This window comes from Metopolophium dirhodum, chromosome 9 (genome assembly GCF_019925205.1).
Source record: "Metopolophium dirhodum isolate CAU chromosome 9, ASM1992520v1, whole genome shotgun sequence".
Lineage (NCBI taxonomy): Eukaryota > Metazoa > Arthropoda > Insecta > Hemiptera > Aphididae > Metopolophium > Metopolophium dirhodum.
The window spans coordinates 2,472,168-2,487,385 of record NC_083568.1 but is presented as its reverse complement, the minus strand read 5'-3'; the positions used below and the strand labels follow the sequence as shown (position 1 = coordinate 2,487,385).

The following is a 15,218-nucleotide window of genomic DNA, read 5'->3' as shown; positions in this document are numbered from 1 at the left end:
ATATAGGTATAGGTACATTTTACAAAATAATAAAACAATTTATTCTAAGAAAAATTTGAATGAATTTATAATTGTATGATTATATTTTAGGTATAATGTAGTCTTACACTTTTGTTTGTTTTTTATTGATATAAATTTAACATTTTACTTTTTAACATAGAGTACAGACGTTCAAATAATATTATGTAATATAACTATTAGGGTGTTCCTTAGCTATAGATGATGAAAAAAAAATTGCAAAATTTTTTTGGGCTCACCCCTTAAAAACGTGTGTATGCATATAAAAATGAATTACAAAAATAGTTATTAACTATATTGCATGCGTATGTTAAATATCTTAAATGCAAGTATTCACGTCTTGTATTATAGTGATAATATATAGTTAAAACTATATGCACCTAGGTACAATCAACTTGAATTATGATTTATTGCATAAGAAAATGTTTTAACTACGAAGTAATAATTGTAAAATTAATGCCTAATAGTATTAATTTCCAATATAGTTATATTAGAAGCAAAAAAAAGTTAAAATCCATACTTTGTACTTTAGTAAAATCAATTAATTAATTCAATAAATAATTTATAAAATATTATTATTCTACATTGGTGTCTAAACATATAGATGTGAAACAGAATATTTAGAATTCAGAGATGGTGCAGCTCGATTTTCACGATTAATAAGTCATTTTTGTCAGAGTCAGGACATTCCGGATACCGAAACTACAGACAGATTTTTATACATAAAATATTTCACGGATTTAACTATACCGAGTAATGGTTTTAAATTGAATGTAACTATAGGTAACTACTTTTTTGTTTAATTAAAGTTATGTAATTAATAATTAATAACTATGTATAATATTATAAGCATCAGTACAAACGAATCAAATCGTTATAATGATGTCGTCTTTTTTATATTAAATTACATTTTATGGAAGAAATTGTTTTGTCATTTAAACTCAACACATTGACATGTGATTTATATGTTTTTGGTTATGATTTTCGAACTAAGCTGTAGTACTAACAATAGTGCCGTAAGATTTGTCTTCACTGTCCCAAACGTTTTTAGCTTCAAAAAGAACGAAATCTGATATAGGTTGACATTTGTGTATATATCTATAGATACATGTTTTCCTTGCGTAAAATATTTTTATCATTAATTCTTGAATTATCAGCTATAATGTTTGCATTCAACAAAAGAATTAAAGGTAGTATGCTACTAAATATTTTTCCTCTGAAATGACAATTGAGGAATCGCTGATGAATTTTTAATTTCTGTTTTTCCATTGCTACTCAAATTCGGTTATAAAAAATTAGTTGCGCCCGACCCAAAAACATATCTGTATTAAAATAATTTTAAAACAATAATAACAATATGATGTGAAATCAATAAATTATTACTATCTAACAGCGAAATGTGGTGGTACTCGACGGGCAGCTGAAGGTGAAATATCGTCGCCTAATTATCCTGGCTCATACGAGTCAAACATGGATTGTGAGTACAAAATTATCGCTGGACCCAACAAGCAAGTTATATTAAAATTTAAGACGGTGAGCCTTAAACGCCGATATCCAGGCAATAGAATAGAAGGAGATGTAGTAAACAACGAAACCTTCGACGACTCGTTAACTATATTTGACGTGGACCCACTAAACAAAACAAGTAATGTCTATTTGGGTGTTTCTAAATATACAAGAGGTAGTAGAAAAAATGCTTATATTTTAAAACCTTTCGTGGAAGTTTTTGATAGAAAATTGGATGTAGTTGCTGTTTTTGAGATGTAAAAGTCAAAAATTCCTAGCATTTTTCAGAATAAAGGGGATAAAAAACAATTCCTAACCTTTCAAATTTTCACCAAATTTCTGTATACGCTTTTTCTGTACATGATTTTGACGATTTTTAAGCTATTTATAGACATTTGGCACTTTACAACATTTTTAAGTTTGTTTTCTATTACCGACATTAATTTTTTACTCAGTCAAAAATTTGGAAAATTAAAAATACTTACCTACTTCTTCTAGTTTTTTATAATATATCAATTAGAAAATATCAAAAATATATAGTTACAATTTTTTTATGACGATTTCATTTTTATATTATTTTTTTTTCTAGGGGTGAAGATATCATCAATTGTTGGTTCCGATCTACCATTAGATGTTATCAGATCATCTGGTCAAGAACTAATTATTAAATTCAAATCATACTTTACAAACGGACCATTTCGTATGAACAACACACAAGCAAAATTTTTAATGTCATATGAGACTGAGTCTATTGGTAATTTGATTAATAATTACATATGATGGTGGTACTCCATTACATCAATAATTATAAATGATGTAAAATGAGATCAAAATATTATAGTATAATAAATAGTTTGAGTATAATATATTACTTACTTATTGTAGTTAAAAATATTTTTTTGTTCTGTATTGCGTCTTCATATTTTACTTAATGGATTATAATTTTAGAATAAAATTTTGACATATTAGGAAAATTAAAATATCAATTTTAATGAAATGTTATTTGTATATTTTAGCCAATATGTTTTTATTGTTCAATAGGTTGTTTCAAAAATTACGATGTTGAAAGTGGTGAAATTAGTAGTCCTCTCTTCTCCACATTGAATAGTGAATGGATTTATTGCATGTATAAGATTAAGGTACCTAAAGGACGTAGAATCACTGTAGAAATAATCAAAGGAAAGTCGCTCAATCTAACTTGTGGCAGGAATGTTCTACCCTTAGAAGACATGTTAAACGAGAGACTCCAAGTAAATATTATAAATAACTAATTCCAAAAATATATGTTTATGTAAACATATAATATAATATAGAATGCCATTCTTTAATACATAAAATGAAATTATATGTATTATTATTATGCAGGTATTTTAATTAAAAACTGTAAATGCATCGAAATCAGTAACATCACTAGGTAATTTATATTTCATAGGCTTACCAAATTAAAGATACGATTTCTCAGACTGTTGTATGCATTGACCCTGTTATTAATCCAATATCATCGAACTATATGTTTGAATCAATTGAAAACGAGATGACACTGATTTATAAAAAACGTTTCATAAAAGGTGATCCCGATGGTTTTCGATTAAAATTTTCATCGGACAAACCTTCTAGTAAGTAAACATTTTCTGTAGAATTTTTTGTACATAGCTATTGTTTACACAAACCTACCTAACCTTCAGGGAAAACTGCATAAATGATTTATGGGAATTTTGAAATAATGTTATTTAAATTATGACGTTTAGAACTTATTAACACGCCCAGCGCCACGGTGTTTATGATGTGCACGTCCAGAACAAATATAAAAAAATTTGATTCAGAAATTCCGTTAGTTATATGGTTTTGGCAAATATTCATAATTTATTCAGGTCAACAATCATATTAAATCGTAATAACTATTTTATTTGTTATAACCAAAAGCAACTCAATGATAAACAAAAATATATTATTATTTAGTTTATTTTTTTGGTGGACAAATGGTGCCACTGTTATATTTTTTCCATCCAGATTTCCTACTTTTTGGTTGGATTTTCTTAAAATTGTCTTTCATACAAACCTTGTCCTGCCAATTATGAACACAACAAAAAAAAAGCGACTTCATTTTATACTATGTGTTGATGATGATTGATGATTGATATTGATTATTTATACTAAATTTAAATGCCTTAAATAAGACCATTTCTACAATCGCAAAAACCTGTAATAACAATAATTGACGCTACGTTATACCTAAGGAAAAAACCAGCTTATTTTTAAATTCGTTATATTTATAAACATTAGAACAATAAAAATATATATTTAGATTAGCTGCAGTTACATTCTTATAAATGTTATAGTTTGTGGAGGCATAATAGATGCTAGCATCAAAGGTTATTTGGAATTTCCTATCAAACATTTAACCAAGGGTTACTGCCAATGGGATTTAACAAACACTAATGGAACAATTGTAATATCTACTTATTTCAAAGTCGATGAAAGCCAGATATCTTGCCGAGAATATTATCTTTTATTGGCCACTTATGGTAGATATATATTGTATTATTATTAACTTTTAGATATCATAAAAATGTAAACTCTAACTATTATTTAGAAGATGACAGTGCATTATTAAAAAGATATTGCCCAATGTCGAATACAAACGACAAGTTTACAATTCTAAGTCCAACGCCCATGGTTAAGCTTTTGGTAATGCATTAAAAATTGAATTCAAGCAAAACGTATGATAATTAATTGATAATGAATAATGACTTCATATTTTAGGTGCGAACAAACTTAAGGCAAATTAACTTCACAGCGACAATTGAGTATAACGTTAATTCATGTGGTGGAGTGATGAATGGACAGAAAATAACAATAACTAGTACTAATTATCCTAAAAATTATGGGCAAAATTTAAAATGTGCCTGGTATTTAAAACTTCCTGAAGGTAATAACGTCGATGTAAGTATAAACACTGACGATAAATAATATCTTATGATAATCTACTTATACATGTTGAGAGAATCCGGAGCTTTTTAGGGCTCCGTAAACCACCCACGACAAAAGGGGAGCACTTCTGTCGCGACCTGTGAGCCACGACACCGCGTGATGACCCGAGGGCCAAGTCGGTGGAGCTCACAGGCTTTGTACACGCAACGACAATTGAATGCCGAGGATTTATTTAGTTAAGGGGAAAAAATATTAAAATAATAATAAGAATGATATTAAGGTTATGAACAAGATATATTGGCACATGACAATTACAAAATAATATATAATTTGTCGCATGCTTTCCCGGCCCACGGGAGGCGACACACCATATCACTCATGGTGTGTCCTCGCAGGGTTACCGGGAAAACGTGCTGGTAAAGGGGGGACAGGGGAAATTAGGTATATTACGACTTTGACGTGATGAGCATGCAGCATGCATGGCCGATGTTGATAGGAGCTGTCGGCCGCCGCCCGGGCCCTCATGGCGGACTTAGCCCATCATCGTGGTTGACTACAGGCGTCGAAAAATGTTGACGGCAGTTGGCGTGTATTCAACGAAGTCTGTTGGTGAGTCGAAAAGGCCTGTGTGCCGCGTGGTTCCTGGGTGGTTGTGTGTTGGTCGTCGAACAGACGGGTGGATGGTCTCGACCGGGCAGGTGTGGAGCCGTGAGAACAACCGTACCAGCCAGGTACAGCCAGGTAGAGCGTAGGTGAAAAAGAATGTTGAAAACGGAGACCCGGCGACGGCGGTGGTCTTATGCCGGCGGCGGAGCTTTTTAGTGTTGAGTGGGGCAGGTCAGTGTCGTCATATTGCGGGAATACATCATATTTTTGGGGTGTACAGTATTGTTCCACCGGTGCTGCGGTGCCGCCGGACGCGACGAAAGCGCCGACAGCAACGGCGGCCGTGTGTGGCGACATGTGGACACCGTGCACTGCGGGTTTGTGGGGGCCAGGGGACAATTATTACATAATACTGCGGTCACTTCTGCATTAGCGCGCGATAATCATAATAATATATAACTAAGGTACACTCATTAGTGGCAATATGGGTACAGGTATGTTTGTGATATAATAATATTAATGCAAAAAATGCTGTGACGTTACAATGTGTATGTTTCAAAGTTTAAAGTAACTACAATATTCTATAGATTAAACTTTTAAGCTTAAGCATCTTTAAGAGTTTATTTGTTAGGTTGGATTAGTTATGCTACAGCAATAAAATAATTTGTTCAACTGTTTCGAAGTGTTTTCAATAACGTGACGTTTTAAATAACTGAAATATTTGGTATTTTATTATAAAACAGATTTGTTCGTATTATTTTAATTTACATTTTTTTTAAGTATGAATATTTCATTAAAATGTTATTAATAATAATTTATATAATACTAAAAATTAATATACTACATAATAAACTTAGACTAAATTAAGTATTACATTTTTATTTTTTTTTAGGTACGTTTTAATGACATTGACCTCGAATCATCGTGTGATAATAATTATGTTATGTTACACGATGGACCAGGTCCTGAAAGTCCTGTATTGGGTAAATACTGTGGTAACATTTTGCCGGAAAATTTAGTAGCTACTTCTAACAAGCTTTGGGTAGTATTTTCATCTGAAAATGGAAAAAGTAACAAGAAAGGGTTCAATTTAACTTTAGAATCACGACAAAATGGCTGTGGAAATTTGTATGTAGCGCAGGAAGGTGAAATATCTACTAGAAATTATCCAAACATATATCCAAACAACGAAGAGTGTGAATGGATTATAGCGGTATTGCCGGGCCAAAGGATTGGCTTGCAATTTGTAGAACGTTTCTATATGGAACAAAGTGTAAATTGTACTAAAGACTATGTGCAGGTAACAAATTATATATACTTATAGTAGGAATACACGTTTTTTTTACTGTTTATTAATGTACTTGTTAATATTTCCGTTAAAATATAAACAAATTGACAAGGCTGGGCATTAACGAGTTAAAAAGTTAAAGTTAAGTTAAAAAGTTTATTTTATTTTAACTTTTTAACTTAAATAGTTACTTTTAGCTTTTCATTAACTTAACTGTTAACTACTAAATTTCTTTCTTAATTTAACGTGAAATTAACGAGTTAATTTTTAATTTTAAGAAGTAAGTTAAGTTAATTTATTTTGTTTTTAATTTTATAATATTTCACTATTTCAGTCTATTTTGTTTTCATGTCAAAAAATATATATCGTTAATTGTTTAAAGTTAAAAATGTATATCATTCGAATCTAACTTATATGGAAATACTGTATGAAGTATTAACACTATATCCTATAATTTAGTTTTGGGTTGGAAAAAATGAAGTCCGCTAGCGTTGTATATACAAATTAACTTTTTTTTAACTTAATAAAAAGTTAACAAAAAGTGTGTATTAACTTTTAACTTTTAACTTTTTGTTATTGGTGCATATTAACTTAACTTAAGTGAATTAAAAAAAATCATTAACTTGTCCAGCCTTGCAAATTGATGCAAAACATTTTTAATTACCTCCATACGTAAAAATAATAATTTGAATATTTTAAAAAGTAAAATATTTATTTATTTATGATTAAAAAGGTATTTGATTTCGTTAATGATATTTGGATGCCAATTGGAAGTCGATTGTGTGGTCGTCAAATTCCACCACCATTCAACTCGTCGGAATCAAAACTCAAAATTCGTCTACGAACTGATAGTGATACACAAGGCGATGGCTTTAAAGTAAGTCTATGTCTTTATTATATTCATAGAACAAGATTTTCTAAATAAGTAATCTTATTATATTTAGGCCCGGTGGAGTAGTACATGCGGTGGAGTTTTCACTCAGAATTCCGGAAAAATTATTTCACCAAACTATCCAAAACATTATCCGAACAACATAGAGTGTAACTATACAATATCTGTCCCTGGAGAGGAAGTACAATTGATTTTTAATTCGTTTGATCTAGAAGGTAGGTAACTTATTATTAAATATTATAAGTGCTCGATATGATATCAGATAAATTTTTTTTTTCAAATACCTCTATACATTTTTTTTAAAAACCTGGGAACTTGCTCAGCTATATTATAGTAGATTTTGAGAGTATTTCGTATTTGAGTATGTCACTACATATTATCTGCATGGTAAAATGGATATATTTAATGTGAAATCAATTTATGTTTCATTCTTATCGAAAAATTATTGTGCGTCGAGACAATGTGTTAGGCTCTATTTCTAGGTACACTGACGCTGATTTGTCCTTGGTACACTGCCGTACAATAAAACTGAAGGTACACTCAAACTAATATATTTTTAAAGTTTTTAAAATGAATCGACGAGGTTCCTATGGTAATATAATTAAACTAATAAGTAATAAGAATCTTCATCGGTTGTTAAAGGCAACCTTTCGAAAAATCTGATAAGGAAAAACAAAATTGTATCAAGATTTAGCGGGTCCGTTTTTTATATTCTGAGTGGAGGTTCTTTTTCTATAGGAACGTGGTTAGTAATAATTACATTACTCGTGGTTTTCTAGGGGCAAAACTTCGCGTATCTACTGTAACGTAAAATTATAACGTTAGGATATTAATTTCATCTTTGTCATTGTTCGGTTCCCATATCCAGCCCAAAAAACATATAAATCTCTACATATTAAAGCTAACTAACAACGTTTAACGTTACACGAAAAAATGATATTATTATATTGTTTTTTATGAATGTGCAGCAGACCACGGGTGTCATTATGACAGGTTAACAATATACAACACCGCAGGCGTGTTGGACAATCACACAGGAGATTTCGTTGGCACGTATTGCGGGACTAACGTACCACATCCAATGACATTTATGGATAGTTTCACGATGATATTCAAGACAGACGCTGAATATGCCTACAATGGATTTGAAATACAATATCATGCAGTTCAAAGTAAAAAAAACCAACCTAATATTTAACTTATACAGTGTGCACGTAAAATTAATATTTCAATCACAAGTGGCATCTATTGTTAATTGAATGGCCGTCTCCCAAATACGCGATCAACTAAATAAAAATAAGCGGTCTACCAATGAACCGTGGTCTACCGTGACAATAATAAAAGTACAGTATCTGCAATACAAATTTAATTTATATCAGTGATTTTACATGAAATAAATAAATAAAAACATTTATACATCTATTGCCAGTTTTATTATATTTTATAACTGCGCGTAATTAAACTGGATTATTTAGTTGAGAATATACCTTACAATAATTTTGCGACCATTTTTAAATGTTCATCGTGATCTATAAATATATACGTACTATAATAACTACTAGTTGTAGTAACTCTGTATATACACAACAATTTCCACGATCCACTAAACTGTTATTGCGTATATTATAATGGTATTGGTTTTATAATACTAACACTGAGATATGTAAAGATAGGTAATATTATGTAGACTACAAAAACAACCGCGACTAAATTAAATAATTTTTTCATATTGCTTTGTAAGGAATAATGAGCATAATCGAAATTGATTTACTTTGTTCGTACAGGATGCGGAGGAGAAATAACAATTCCGGGGATTATTAAATACCCAATGACCATTGACCCACTGTCGGGCACTTATGAATACCCGGATAACGCAAACTGCACTTGGATTATACGAGCGCCTCCAGACCAAGTTGTACAGATTATGTATGTTTAATTATTTAGATTAATATTAAATGTAAGTCATTTTTGATTGAGTATGTCTTACAGATTTACTAAATTTCACTTGGAACGTTCATCACATTATTCTAATGATATATCAGAAAAATGTCCATATGATGCTGTCGTTGTTTTTGATGATTCCTATCTGACGAGTAATAAATCTCAAAATTTTGGTATCTTTTGTGGAGTTTTGGATACAGAGTTACCAGAATTTGTGTCTAAAACGAATACTATGTATGTACAATTTGTCAGTGATTCATCAAGAGGTGGTGAAGGATTTGAGGCTGAAATTAAATTCACTTATGGTAGAGTTGTACATATTTTTTTAATTGTTTATTGAAATTAAAATAAAATGCACTAAGCTATTTTAAAACTTTTTATTTATTTATGTTCAAACATTTTGTAAAGTGATTAATACATTTTAAACTATTATGTCTCTATAATGCGTTGGTATTTGAACAACTAATATTACCTATACAGTTACAAAATGGCTATACATATGTTTTAGATATCCAAAAAAAAATATTATACAGTGTCATAGTATCACTGTATTCTATAGTTCAGAAACTGTAGGACTAAATTATTATTTTGAAATAGAAACATTTTTCCTAAAATACAATATTATTATTTGTACTAAATTGATAAGTAATAAAAATTGTAAATTAATTTCTAAAGAATATACTTACAATTATATAATTATAACATGTATTTATCATTTTAAAATTATAAACTATACTTAACTACTTAACTTCACTATAATAATAATATCATTAGTTTTTACTATCAATCATTTTTTTTTTTTTGGAATCGACGATTTATAATTTGCATTATAAATTATAGTATGATGTACATTGATTTTAGATGAATCTCATGGTTGTGGAGGTACTATAAGGTTAAATCAATCAAATAATAATATGTCCAGCTATACGCTGAATAATTCAAACATTTCATTGAGAACTGATTTGGATTGTGGATGGCTAATATTAGTAAAGCCATCGTACGTTGTGCAATTTCAAGTGGCAATTTACACAGAAACACCCAAATGTCCTTCGAACGCAACAAACTGTGTATGCAGTTCTATTCAGGTAACAATATAATCTCTAGATTTTTCCCATTATTTGCGTTATAAGACCTACCTTAGTTAGTCAATCAGTAACAAAAATTCAAACTTTGAAGTTCTCTCCTTTTGAAAAGGCATAATATCAAGGACTCAATTGTCTACAATATCCTACGCTACTTAAACTCAATCTGTATTCTCAATCTCAAAATTAGAAGCAGAGATATAATTATGAGTTATTATAAAACGAAAGGTCTTATTTTTAGATTTACGATGGTCCTGGACGTTCAGCTTTGAAAATTCGTCAATTCTGCCCAGGAAATGTTGACTATCCTTCAATATTATCATCTGGTAGTGAAGCTTTTATTAGATATTCAAGCATTGCATCGGATGTAAACACACGTTTTGAGATAAAGATAACATCGGTGACATGTAAATTAGCAAATATTTTAAGAATATAACAAAATATTTCAATAAACTCATGTTTCTATTTAAATAGCGATTTGTGGTCCGAGTGCATTGATTGCGAACAACCAATCACAAGTATTAACGTCTGTTAATTACCCATTGCCATATAATACGAACGATTTAATTTGTACGTGGTATTTACAATTAGAACATGAAGGCCAATCTCTTATGTTACGATTCACGGATTTGAATTTGGCGGACACCAAAGACTGCTCGTCTAATTATTTGGAAATAAAATACACGCCGGTGAATATTCCATTATTTAATATTTAGTAGAAAATAATTAATGTTAGGATTATCGCCATGAACTAATGATTATGTATATACTTATAATTAATATGAATTTTGTTTGTATTTCTTACAATTATTTAGTTAATTTATTATAAAATTTACGGACTGAGCCATTTTTAAAATTAGATAGACACACAAGGTTAAATTAGAAAAACTATGATATACCTATAACATATAATGCGTAATTTTATATTTGTTTAATTATTTTGTGTGTAATTAAAAATTAAAAATAATAAGTGTGGCCAGTGGGGGGTCCGTGTTGACATGTGATATCAAACGTGAAAGGTGCATTGGTCATATAGGCGGTGGAATTGAAGGGTGGAACATAAACGTAGAGCGAGAAGACCGTCGGGGAACTTTAAATGTAATTTGGGAAAGTAAGGTAGGAGAGTCTATAACACCAGTCTATAGGTCTTTTAAAAATGTTTTGCCAAAATAACGTCAGCGCTCGGCTTAAGTAACTAGACCAATATAAGTGGCATCAGTATAATAATCGCGAGGTTAGGTTCGGTTGTACAAGGAATACCCAGAAAGTAGTTGGCAAATCGGGAAAACCTTCGCTGAAAGCTTACCAGCTAACAAGCGTTAACAGCAGTATGGGGGTACGAAATTACGGCACCATACTCAAACATAGTCCGGAAAATAGAACAGTAGAGATCCTTCAGGGAAGATTTGAGCCATAAGTCTTTAACCAACCTCATAACGAAGCCCAACAGTTTTAATGGAGTACAGCAAATCATTTCAATATGAAGACTCGGGTCAAGATTACTAGTAAGTTAAAAGCCAAGATCCATAACAAAATCATTACAATGTAAAATTGCAGAGTCCCGCAGATCTAAGAGAAAATTAAAGGATCTGGTGAAAGTCATAACCTTATATTTTGATATATTTAGAGATAAACCTTGTGAACAAGACGGAAGATGTATCACCGGACTTAATAATTGGTGTAACTGAGCTAAATTTAAGGATAGATGGAAAAATAAGGATCAAGAGAACGCCAAAATATTGACCAAAATAGGTAACAGATAACAGAGCGTAGTTGAAATAAAAATTCACCAGATTGGCCGCTAGGCCCAACAAACCTAACACCAGGAAGATTAGATAATTTATCGAGTACACCATTAACACTAAAAAGGTGGATAAGTGGATTTCGCTCTGCTGTACAGTAGGTTACAAGTGGGTTACTGTAATGGATGGTGTTAAATTTGAATTCAATGATATACCTAATATCATTGTATAAGAAAAACGATTCTGAGCGAAAACGGTCAGTCAGCCTATGATATTACCAAGTATATTTGATGATATTATTGTGAATAAAGTAATTTATATATAACCTATTTACGTGGAGCCTTGTTTTAAATTTTCAATCCTTAGCCATAAAAGTTAAACATTTTATACATTTTTAACTACAAAATAATTAATAAATTATAAATTTGATAAATGTTGTCAAAATTTGAACTTTAAATGCTTATAAATAAAAACAGTGACTAAGGATTTTTTATTTTTTTCATCTGCCTTTGAAACAATAACCTAGGAGCCTTCTATTAAATTTTCAAGCTTTTTTACTCAACAAATAAAATTTTATTGATATTTATAGAAAAAAACCTAAAAAATTGAAAACTGACAATGTCCGTAAACAGCTCAAAAAGAGTCAAAATATTTTCTTTTATATTTTATGGTGTATAGAAAATGCTAATATAAACATTCAGTCAAAATTTCATGTCCCTACGGTCATTTGTTTTAGAGTTACACCAAAAGCAAAATCGATTTTCTCGAAAACAGATTTTGCGTAAAAATTCCCGTTTTTCCTTAATTTTTCTTTTGTTTTTCACGTCGCTTTTGAAAACTACTTGGAAATTTTTACTTTTGACCCCCCAAATTACCAACTAGATTCACTTTCCTATCAGAAAAGTTACTGTTGAAGAAAATCCAAGCATTTTAGTCCTAAAAGGTGATGACAGACACAAAAAAAAAAAATAATAATTGAAGTAGAGTAGAGCAAAAAGAAGAAAAATAGGTTGAAAATAATTCAGCCGAATCATGCTCGCACGTAGTGGGACTACGTAGTGAGGATACCATTAAATGTGATGGCACTAGGAATAATATAACTATTTGATCTACTTTTTTAAACAAATTTCCGAAATTTCATAGAATCACTAATCAAGGTGAGTCAACGTTAACTGCATAGGCATGACAGAAATTTTGCTACGAATCATACTATCGTCTTAATAATATAATAAAATGTATTGTTTATAATTTATACTAATAATTGTGTTTGAAAACAGCTGATTAGTGTGGAATAAAACCGGTTACATTCTGATGCTTTATAATATAATTTAAGTGTAAAGTATTTAAAAAATACTGTTCTAATAAATTTAAATATTTTAAAATCTATATAATAATATGCATATTATATATAGTGGTTGCAATGGTCGTACACTACTCTCCACTTATGCCACGAAGACCATGAATTTAATTTTGTGAGTAAGCCATCGAAAATATTTACATTGACGCTACATACGGCAGTCGACCAAAAAACACCAAAAGGCTTTAGACTCGAGTACATGGCTGCAGGTATGTACATATTTGCATTTTACACTATTCAATTTGTACTTAATACACATTGATTATCCGGAAGACTGATATTATATTATTATTAACAATTCAATTCAATCATAGGATGCTTAACAACATATACAAAACGCTATGGGTATATTTATCATGGAGATTTTCAACCAATATCGAAGGGAGATGAATGTATATTCACGATAAACTTAGGTCAATCAAATTTAACAATTTCTTTATTTATTACAAGGTTCGTTTTTATGGCACAACGGAAGCGATCATCTTCGTCTAATTACCTAAAAGTAAATTAGGTGTTAATTACAATCGTCAGTTCCAAATATGTAATATACACATTTTTATTTTAGGTTTATGATGGGCCTTCAGTCTCATCGCCACTGGTGACCACAATTCGCGATAGGTATAGTACACCTTATGCTGTATTTTCAATGGGCCCGTCGCTGACGATGGCGTATAAAATAACAGAAGGTTGGGTTGGATTATTGGATATGAGTTACACGTCTACGGATCAAGGTAGAATGAATGCGAAAACTGCATTATTTGCTGTTCGTAAATTATTGTGTGTCTTACTGGCGTATTTCGGATACAAATATAGGTAGAGGTTGCGGCGGAAAAATGTTCAATATGGATGGTACGATAATGAGTCCAATGTATCCCATGGTGTACAATAAGAGCTCAACTTGCAGGTGGGATATCGCAGTTCCTAGACCAAATGCAATCAGGATTCAGTTTAGAAGTATGCATATTATATTACTATTCACTTTAATATGACTAATTTTTTTTTTACAAATTATGCATTTATACAGCAATTAGCTGATCCCGTGCACTTCGTTGCCCGTTAAATGTATCAACTCTATATGACTCGAACTTTGTTCAATTGGTTATTTAATATTCGATGTATGGTGTTCAAAATGGCTGTAGCCCATAAGCGCAAAATATGACCCAAACGCAACCCAAAAGCGCAAAAACAAATAACCCAAAAGCGCAAAAAAAATTACCTTTTTAATAACCCATAAGCGCAAATCAAATTTATAAAAAAAAGCGTATTTAATTAAAATTTTAGTTATTATTAATATTAAATTTGAAACTTGAAACCTACTGTTTTCAAGTATTCCAATCTAGAAATTTTTTTTTCTTTATACAAGGTCCAAGTTTTTGTATTGGAGACGACTTTAGATTTTCGATTCGTAGATTTTTGAATATTTGATTGTAATTTTAAATAAACTTCTGCTTGATGTTCTTTAATCACTTCAATAAAATTATAAATAGATGGGTGTGGGTTATAAAATTGATCTTTCAAATGACGGTGATATGATTCTGGACCATTGGTAATCCTTGGCTCGTTCGAAGGTGGCTCAGCCCAGAGATGTGGTGGATATCTGCTGTCATTATCAATAAAATCCGCTAAAATATAATCTGAGAATGCTGATATCTTCTGATTGTCCGGAGCAATAGAAAATAGTTCATAAAATGCTTCAGAAATTTCAGTATACGGTAAAAAAGCCAATCCAAAGAAATACTTTAACCAATGTGAAATTTCTGATTCATTTTGGTCGTATTCAATTTTAAGTCCCAATTTTGTGATTTGTCTATACCAGGCTTGCCCGAGATGAAACCGGCAACATTTAATTTGTACA

The 15,218-nt window shown here is 30.7% G+C and overlaps 1 protein-coding gene across 1 annotated transcript in view; it reads left to right on the top strand.

Moving 5' to 3' along the window:
* Window positions 1–15,218, top strand: part of LOC132952560 (cubilin) — a 39,479-nt gene that overhangs the window by 20,019 nt on the left and 4,242 nt on the right. The window contains exons 40-60 of the mRNA XM_061024883.1: window positions 623–801; window positions 1,412–1,663; window positions 2,114–2,278; window positions 2,566–2,774; window positions 2,957–3,140; window positions 3,864–4,049; window positions 4,118–4,212; window positions 4,288–4,467; window positions 5,954–6,361; window positions 7,083–7,226; window positions 7,294–7,456; window positions 8,210–8,413; window positions 9,026–9,167; window positions 9,231–9,487; window positions 10,044–10,267; window positions 10,506–10,671; window positions 10,739–10,953; window positions 13,419–13,572; window positions 13,678–13,865; window positions 13,929–14,094; window positions 14,177–14,317. Coding sequence (XP_060880866.1) covers window positions 623–801; window positions 1,412–1,663; window positions 2,114–2,278; window positions 2,566–2,774; window positions 2,957–3,140; window positions 3,864–4,049; window positions 4,118–4,212; window positions 4,288–4,467; window positions 5,954–6,361; window positions 7,083–7,226; window positions 7,294–7,456; window positions 8,210–8,413; window positions 9,026–9,167; window positions 9,231–9,487; window positions 10,044–10,267; window positions 10,506–10,671; window positions 10,739–10,953; window positions 13,419–13,572; window positions 13,678–13,865; window positions 13,929–14,094; window positions 14,177–14,317 — 4,022 coding nt within the window. The remainder of the gene's footprint in view (window positions 1–622; window positions 802–1,411; window positions 1,664–2,113; window positions 2,279–2,565; window positions 2,775–2,956; window positions 3,141–3,863; window positions 4,050–4,117; window positions 4,213–4,287; window positions 4,468–5,953; window positions 6,362–7,082; window positions 7,227–7,293; window positions 7,457–8,209; window positions 8,414–9,025; window positions 9,168–9,230; window positions 9,488–10,043; window positions 10,268–10,505; window positions 10,672–10,738; window positions 10,954–13,418; window positions 13,573–13,677; window positions 13,866–13,928; window positions 14,095–14,176; window positions 14,318–15,218) is intronic.